The following is a 9,388-nucleotide window of genomic DNA, read 5'->3' on the forward strand; positions in this document are numbered from 1 at the left end:
CGGAAATAGCATTTCTGGGTTGTTACACACAGGTAGAGACAGTTATCTTTTTTCACTACACCGTATGCAGTTACGAAACCTTTTAACCCAGTATTGTTTCATGGTCCCTTTTAAGAATAGCGAGGGGGCAGTCAGACCTTGGTGACAGAGTCGTTGACATTCATGGCAGGGACGGTGAGCTTGCCGGACTTGGAGAGCTGGTAGAGCCGGTGGACGCCTGTTACACTCTCCTCCACAATGCCTTTGATCATCTTGAACATGGCCGGGTACTTCTTGAGCATCAGGTGAGTGGCGTCCCCGCCATCGTCCAAGATCTGAAAGCCATCCACAAAAGAAAGGTTGGGGCCAGGTGGCAAGGTCTGGAATTCATATTCACAAAGAGAAAGTTGAGGAAAGCTAGATGTGTAAGTCATCCACAAAAAAGAGGCGTAGAAAGCAAGATCGGCAAGTCATTTACAAAAATAAAGATTTGGAAAGCAAGATATGGAAGTAGTGCACAAGAAGAAAGATGTGGAAAGAAAAATCTGCTGGTCATCTATAAGAAAGGCGTGGAGGAGTTGCAACATTTTCAAGTCACTTGCACAAAGAAAGATTTGGAAAGCAAGATCTACACATAATCTGGAAAAAGATAGGTATAGCAATCAAGATGTGCAAAGTCGTCTACAAGAAAGTCATAGAAGGGTTGCAGGATTTTCAAGTCGCTTGCTCAAAGAAAAGTGTGAAATGGAAAGAGATAGCCACTAAAGAGAACCATCGGGAATGGTGCATCAGAATTCATACAATACCATACCAAGCATGCATCCAAGTCAGAATAAACAAACCCCCCCAACACCTATAATCTATCCACTTATGAAACAAAAGACAAATAAGCAAATTTGATATGGAGCACTCACACCAGACTTCTGAGTCCACCATATATTGTTTCACCTTACAATGAACAGTAGCGGATGCTAAGAGACATCGGAGCCAACCTAGTGCCGTGCAATTGTCAGGTGACCTACCAGAGTGACTCAAAAATGTTCAGAGTGCAAAGTTACGCGTTTTTCTCACAGCGCTGGGTTCACCAAGATGGCCTGTAGCGTCCCCTGCAGTCCAACATGAGTTGAAACCGAGAACGGCTAACCAAGACGCTCCTTCATGTCAGCTGCCTCTCCAAGCATGCTGGTGCAAAGCACTTAAGACCACTCTATCACGTGTCCCTTCTGCATTTTTATGCTCCACTTCACTTAACCGAGAACTAACTTCAAAGCACTTAGTTCTCGGTTAGCTCAAGTTAAAATACCATACATTAGTATTGATCGGGGAAAGGTTTTTAGAAATAATTGACAATGATGATAATATGCGTTGTTCGTGACTGCTTGAACTATAAGTTGTCGTGAATGTGGGTAGGCATACGTACCATGTTTGGCTGCCAGTTTTCTGAATGCACACATCTGTCTATGCACCACCAGAAGTCATCCTCAGACTCACCCTTCCAGGCAAAAACAGATATGTCTGCAACAGAAGTACACACACATTTCCTCATTCACACAAATCAACAGATGTTAACCTTCTGCTCTGCTACACATTGAAGCAATACAATCCCGTTCTTAATGAGGTTAACTGTCATAAAAAGCCTAGTCTGCATGCATTTCATTCAGCATGTCAGCAATGTCTTTTAGCACTTTTGCAATTAAAGGTTAAATACAATTGCTACGTAACACATTCCACATTATGCATAGAAACTAGAATTTCTCTGCTTCAGTTTTGCACTCTCAGCCCATTTAAAAAATCGTGCACCTTTGCATAATATGACTACCCCTCAAAATAAGATGAACAAAGTTTATAACAACCAATGCCCTGTTTCTCCCGTTTATCACCCTTTCCTGTTAAAAAAGCCAAACTTTCATTTTATGTGCCAGCCGCCTGGCATATGCTCATACAGTCGAACAAGGAAGCAAGGAGCACGCTTGCCAGCTGTGCTAAGCAAATAAAGAAAATGAGCCTGCAAGTTATGGCCGACGGCTCCTAAGCTGCAGCTGCAGGAATGACTCACAAGGAGAACCTTTCATATAGTTGCCAAGCATTTCTTGGTGTGACTTAACTAAACCTGCTTTGTCTGGAAAGCGAGCGATATAAAAAAAATACTGATTGTGGAGAAATTCAGCCTGCTGCTGCATCTGGTCACTAAAAGTTAAAACTAGTTAGTTCATAGTTTTCATATTATAATCACTACTACAAGGAGATACATGGTTTACACACAGTGCAGCAAATGTATAATAGCACCGATTCATAGTGAGCTACAGTCGCCACAAATGTATGTGGACAAACTTCATTTTGTAGCCAGCTGACCATAACAAGACGTCTGCCATTTGTGATAAAGTACCAACGTCGCCAAAGCCTGGCAAAAAACAGTGAGGGCTTGCTGAAGGCAGAGCATCTACTGCCATACACAGAACAACCAAAAAAATAAGAAGGGACACTGACCGGCTTCAGCAAGAGCAGCTGCAACTTCATTCTAGAAAAAATTAAACAATGGTCATCAGCCATGAGCACAATTCAAGAATGTGATTGCTCAGAGCAGCACCCCAAGGTGCGGCGTCTCACCTGGGTAGAGTAAATGTTGCAAGGAGCCCACCTTACGCTGGCACCAAGTGCAACCAGCGTTTCAATCAGCACCTGAAAAAAATAAAAAAAATGTTTACTGTAGTTAGCTTTAAGACTAACATTTGGTTATCACTGAGAGCAACCTTCCAGTGATGCTGCACTCAAAAACTATGTTGGTTGAAGCAACCGAGAAGTTTACTATTGGAGATGATTCTCATGAAATTGAAACCTTTTCTGGTCATGCACAAGGGTCAGCTGTGCCTTCAATGAGGTTGGCTGAATTAAGGCTTGCACAAAGGTGCATTTTAAATGAGACTAATACAAATGAGTGAGATTCAAACAATACCTCTTCAAACTAGATTATCCAAGATTAGGCTGTTTTAATTTCAGCTTTCTTCAATCAGTATGGTTCAAGTAAGCTTCATCCAAATTAAGGTTCAAAATAAGATTTGCTAAAGTAGAATTTACTCAAATAGTGGTGGTTTGAATGAAAGTTGGTCAAGCAATACTTGTTCATGCGAGGATGGTCAAAATCAGAATGTATCATCTGTAGCGCATAGGGTTTGACAAAGCAACTCAATAATGAATTAATGAAGTCATGTTTAGAAATCTCTTCATCAGCCACCACCCTTAAAATCATGACCAAAAAAAGATTTACCTGGAATGCAAGCATTACCACCCTATCTAAGAAGATTGACCCTTCATCCCTTGATGATAAATAAGTCAATAGTATTGCAGTGTGTTATAAAAGGCTTGCACTGATGTCACATCAGCCGACATTGTGGGGACCTTGTGGATGAGCAGTATGTAATGCGGCACACATTTCACACCAGCAAATTTGTTTTTCCCAGCAACAAGTAGAAATGACCACCAGCACGGTGTGATGACCTCACGTGCAAGTCATGTATACTGATAATGCAATTAATGCAAAGGAGAAGGGGAAAAAAAGGGGGCAAAGGACAAACACAAATCTCCACAGTATAGACTGGTGGCAGCTCTTAAAACCTGTTTGCACTAGTGACGCCTAACTCCTGGTTAGCCCAGTTGGTAGAGCGCTCCACTGGAAATGGAGATGTCCCTGGTTCTATACTAGGACCAGGCAATTTTTTTCAGTCGTGCACCAGTCAACTAGCTGTGTTTAGAGATCTGTCTGTGCTTTGTCCACCTTTTTCCCCTTCTCCAGGAATTATCATTATTCCTGTATACTTGATATTCCCCAAAACCATCTCCTAACATATTTTGTTGAAGATAACTAGTCAGTGTTGAGCGAATATATGAATTTTCGAATAGTAGTTTCGAATAATATACTATTCGATATTTGCTTCGAAATCAACTGCAATATTTGTATTTTTCTAGGTGTTGATCGCGGAGGGCTAGCCCCGTTGAGTGCGCTTCACACCGAACAGTGGTGCACTGCGGGGAAGCAATACCCGCGGAGCTCCACGAGAATTGCTTCTCCGCAGTACATCGGAACTTGGTGAGAAGCACACTCAACGGGGCTAACCCGCCGCTATAACGCAAGAGTATACATGTTTGAGAGCGACGTCTTGACAACCGGTGATATCTTTCGCGCATTTTATTTTCAAATCTGAAATTGAAGAAAGCATGTATTTATATAATAAGCAGATTTGTAAATTACCTCGATTAGAATAGCCGCGACAAATGTGTTGTTAACATGCCACCAGTTCATAAAGTTATAATAAAATTAACTGAGCTTAGAAGTGGACAAGAAAAAGGTAGGGAAAAGCATTGACGAGTTCAGCTGAATTTTCGTTTAATAATAGTGCACGGTAGTGCAAGGCTTCGGGGAACTATTCGAAGTTCGATTTGACAAGTATCTATCCCTACATTGTCTCAAGCGAGCAACAACGTTTGATAACCAATCCATACTTGATTTAACCTCGAGAACTGAAGTACAAAAATCCCGGATCCTCGCGGAAGATTAGCCATTTCTTAATTACTGCGTTAAATCGAAATATATATGTACGTGTATCTTAGGTTAGATTTATGGTATTTTATCAAGACGTCCAAGTTTCAAGCCCGAAAGGCAATGTTTCATCGACCGACAACAAAATCGTGTAAGAACTACTTCCCGCAGCGCATGAACGATGCGCAAAACTTCTTTTTCTTGATGTAACAAGTACTGTCGAGTCCGGTTATAACGAAGACGGTTATAACGAAAGAGCGGCTACAGCGAAGCAATCACAATTTCCCATTCCCTTTTGCACAACGTTATAACCGAAGTCGGTTATAACGAAATAGCGGATATAGCGAAGTGATTTCCAATTCCCGTTGACTTCGTTATAATAGGCCTCGACGTATAGCTGCCTTCCGGGGGGGGGGGGGGGGGGGGGGGGGGACGGGGACCACTCACAGCAGTCTGGGCGTTGATGTGGGTGCAGCCGACAATCTTCGCCCCCTGAAGGGGCTTGTCCTGCTCGGCGCGCTTCCGTAGCGCCATGATGCCGGGCATCTCCTGTTCGGCGATCTCGATCTCGCGACGCCCAAACGCCGCCTGACTGATGTTCTTGACGCAGAACTCGCTGAAGCCCTTGGAGTTCTTCTGCACCTTCTCCCGCGGCGACACACCTTCCTCGTCCGAGCTGGTATCTGTGTACGAGGCTGCAACAACAAGGACGGTTCGTCCAGCTCAATTGGAATTCGGATTTTCTATGGGACAAACTGGCGAGCGACTAAGAACAATGCGACAATCGTATATACACGGCTTGCGCCGACGTCACGTATGTGCAAACCGTCCGTCGCCATGAACTCGCATCAAAAGAACTACATTCATGCACAGCAACATGCGACAAGAGTATTACAATATGCAGTAAGAAAACCAGGGCAATACACTAGGTTTCTTTTTTTTTATATTGAAATCTGCACACACTTTAGCTAAATCTTCGCTCAAATAGAGGCTCATAAACCACTCTATAACAGTCGTTTCTCGTTTGCTAGGCTAAGCAAGATGCCGCCAATGCCCAATGGGAATATAATCATATGAAAACAGGGTAATTGTTATATCAGATGAGTGTTCTGCAAGATAAAAAAACTATATGAACTGTAAACAACCGAATTTCCATTCAAGTACATGTCGCTTCCTATAACTAATTAACGTGACTTTCAGGCAGCGAGGAGGAGAGCGAGGGTAAAAATATTCCACAAAGGGTGTTTCTTTTTTTTTTTTCTGAAACTAGAGAAATGAGCAAATTGGGGCTTCGCTACTAGTTGTCCACTGTTGTAAACGGATGTCTCTCCGCGCCCCCCCCCCCCCCCCCCCCCCCCGCTGTCCACCTCTGCTGCACAAAGCAGGGGGTGAAGAGGAGGGAGGGGAGGGGGCTGTAACGCAGTCGTTCGTTCAAGCCTTGTGGGTGGTGACACTATGGAAAAAAAAGAAAAAGGGGGATGAACGGAATAAGCTGGTAGCCGAAGGTTTTTTTCGCCTTCGAGAAGTGAGCTTTTTTTTTTTTTTTTCTTTTTTTTCTTTTTTACTGTGACGGATGCTGGTTCCGTGCAGCGATAGGCTCGTGCAGGATTTTGGATAAGCTCATGCAGGATTTCAACAGTTTGGGTCAAAAGTAACTAGTAATGAGTAACGAAATTTGAGAGCCGATACCGTAAAAAAGTAACGGAAATACTTTACTCGTTAGTCATTCAGAATACTCACGAGTACGTTACTGCGTTAGCGAAAAATGTAACGCGTTACCAGTAACGTCGTTACTAGTAACGCGTTACCTCCAACACTGCGTCAACCCCTCTGTGGCGATACTTAATTTTCACAGAAATGATTTGGCCCGCGTTTTGTGAAACACCCTGTATGCATGGCAGAGATTCTCTCAGGGACATGACTTTCATACGTTCGTATGTCACAGAAATATATTAAAAAAATCGCTCGGACCATCACTGCATCAACTGACAAAAAAAAAAACAACACAAAATCAATGTGGTTATCAAGCTCCATCTGTATTCCATTGGGCACGCATGGATACTTAGAAAGGGTCGGCTGGTTTGTCGTCACACAATGCTGAACGCCAAGATACCAACTCCCCAGATACCCCTTCCCTCGCCTTGTTTTCGCGGCGATAGACCTTCCTCGTGTGAGGGCTTTGGGTCTGATGGTAATGTGCAGTGCATACAGTTCTCTACTTCCGGCAGCAGTGGCGTCCGTCGACAGTGTTTCGTGAGCTAATGGTCCGTGGAAGGGTCAATGCAAGAAAGCGCAAGTATAAAACTAACTAAGCTATAGGGACAGCACAACTTTCTATACCCTATGATAGAGCAGTACCCTTGTGCAGCCTTTGATGTAAAAAAAAAATAAAAAATTAGCTACTTGGAGTCGACGCCATGCGGCAAAGCCCTTATAACGAAGACAAGCTAGCTCAATTTCAGTGAAGGTTTGTTGTTGTTTTTCTCTCAGGGAGGCTATACGTTACTCAATATTCTACTACCACAAGTTAGTTCAAATCACTGTTAACGGTTAGGGAGAGTTAGAAAATAAATAAAACGTGGAGTTCTTTAAACACTGACGTGCAATTTTGCCACATTTAGAGAAATGAGGGGGCGTTTCTGCATTAATAAAAGAACTACATTAATGGCCAAGCTTGCTTTTCTTGTATATTCGTAAAATGCATTTAAATATGATTCTTTTTCCTATATATTGCCTTGTTTTATATAAAGTAGTTCGTTTTTTAATAATTTGTAGATGTGTCACTAAAACGTGTTTATTTGACGTGTTTCGTAAAGGTTTTTACATAAAGGTATCTTCTTTTAATATTTAATATGGTGTGCTTACGTCCTAAGCCTTCTATAAAACAAGCATTAAAAGTTATTACTCCGTGCATGCTTTGGTGTGAAATTGACGGCTGTGCAAAGTACCATAACAAAACATTGGCGATCTCGACATCTCGAGCTTCGAAATTTTATATCTGCGGAGAAAATAAAATACGCCGTTCACATATAGCTGAATGGTCCTCCCAAGAACATGGCTTTAAGATATATGTTTACATAAATACAAAAAAAAATAATTACCCAGACCATCATTGCAGGATCTGACGTGGAAACACCCAGTAGTATTTTTTTTATTTATGTACCATTAGGTTCTTTGTGCCACGTTTTATCTAAGTATGACCACATAAGAGAACATGCGATTGAGGCAGCTGTTATATTTTAAAGCAGAAAAAAAGGCCCGGTCTTGAGTTATGCGAAGAATATCAGTTGGTTGAAGTTGCAAGCAAGGTGACGCATGGAGCACTTTACAATTTACTGTGCATGCAAAAATCACACTAAGATCCCCTAAAAGCATTTGCATCTGAGCTGCACCAGCAACAATTGAGTAATCATCCAAACCCAAACTGAAGAAATAAAAATAAAACAGATGTTCTACCAACAATAACCGTTTTCAGAAAGCCGTTTCTCAATATTAATCTGACACACCTAGATTGCACTCCACATGATCTAGTAATCATTTATTAGTTGAACATATTAACGCCAAGAGTTTTCATAAGTAACTCAAAAACCAAAACACAAATACAATAAATTAAAACAATTCCCACCCTCATTTTCCCACCAGAACTAGTCACAAGTTGCCAGTACAAGAGATTGGAGTGTTGGCAGTGTAGCCCTCCAGAAATGTTTTGTCTACTTAGCTTTTCTCACGGTTAACCTGCAAATAGTTTGAACGTTCAAATTTAAAGTTCAAAAACCGCGTACCTGAATCTACCTTGGAATAAATTAATGGCGTTCGAAAGTGTCGAGTACTTGCACGCCCATTAAACGGGTCTTACCACCGTCGCACGGAAGCACTGCGGAAAAGCTACTCCCGCGTTAACGGTGTCGTGGGCGCTACTTCCCCGCATTGCAACAGTGTTCAAGGAGAAGCTCTCCTTTTGGGAGAGTTTGCACGTGCGTTGGTCATTTTCTGGACAGAAGACCAATGGTCATTTTCTGAACAGAAGACCAATGGTCATTTTCTGGACAGAAAACCAATATCAGTCTCGTTTTTTTTTTTTTCGTTTTTTTTTTTTTTTTTTTTTGTGGTAATATTGCATTTCGATGTACTTCTTCAAAATCAAAAGGTAGGACCGCGGCTACAGTGTAAATGGATGAGACACGCCGTGCTATACCTCACGCGCGGTTTACTTTTACGATTGACATCGACTTCGTGATACGTTGGTATTCACTGGACGCACACAGTCAAGGTCGTCGTTGTACGGCAACGCATGCTCAGATTTAAGCTATCGTGTGTTGTCTGCTAAAAAGAGAAGTCTCGGTGATGTTATGCGCACGTTGTGGAAAGCTTACTTTGAAGCTTGTCGCTAACACGCGCTCAGGAAAAAGGGACTCGTTTATGGTGGCGTACCGTTCGTTTCACTTCGTCTGCGAGCGAAGTCGAAGCCAGAAGCACGAGCGCGTTGCCCCGGACGACGATTGCAACACGCGAGCGCGCGTGCTTGGCAGGAACGGTGAAGGCTAGGAGCACGCGCTCTCTTAGAATATGCACCGTCATTGTCCACCATTTTGTTTTTACGAAATGTCTGGTGCGTGCAGAAGGCAGCGAGCATTGCCAGTGCTTCGCACCATCCAATATGTCGTGCACGAACTCTCACTTTACCACCCGGAACAACAAAATGGCAGGCCGGACGCCGTGTGAAACTGCATCGCACGAATCGTGCCCCATTCGATACCGAAATTCACTTCCCGCACATGTTGGTTCGTTAAAGCGTGCTTCGGCAGTTACAGCGAAAACATTTTATGCTCTTCACACGGGTCCGCGCACATGATGTGGTGGACGAACAAACCGATC

General features: G+C 42.8%; 1 protein-coding gene across 1 annotated transcript in view; it reads right to left on the reverse strand.

Moving 5' to 3' along the window:
- The window catches only part of LOC120838883 (adenosylhomocysteinase-like 1), a 30,056-nt gene extending 24,844 nt beyond the window's left edge, over positions 1-5,212 (reverse strand). Inside the window, exons 1-5 of the mRNA XM_040209006.3 lie at positions 4,961-5,212; positions 2,587-2,658; positions 2,467-2,497; positions 1,400-1,494; positions 138-314 (exon numbers count right to left, since the gene is read on the reverse strand). Of these exons, the coding sequence (XP_040064940.1) occupies positions 138-314; positions 1,400-1,494; positions 2,467-2,497; positions 2,587-2,658; positions 4,961-5,059 (474 nt within the window). The 5' untranslated portion in view covers positions 5,060-5,212. The remainder of the gene's footprint in view (positions 1-137; positions 315-1,399; positions 1,495-2,466; positions 2,498-2,586; positions 2,659-4,960) is intronic.
- Positions 5,213-9,388: the final 4,176 nt, after the last annotated feature.

This window comes from Ixodes scapularis, unplaced genomic scaffold (assembly GCF_016920785.2).
Source record: "Ixodes scapularis isolate PalLabHiFi unplaced genomic scaffold, ASM1692078v2 ptg005194l_1__unscaffolded, whole genome shotgun sequence".
NCBI classification, from domain to species: Eukaryota; Metazoa; Arthropoda; class Arachnida; order Ixodida; family Ixodidae; genus Ixodes; species Ixodes scapularis.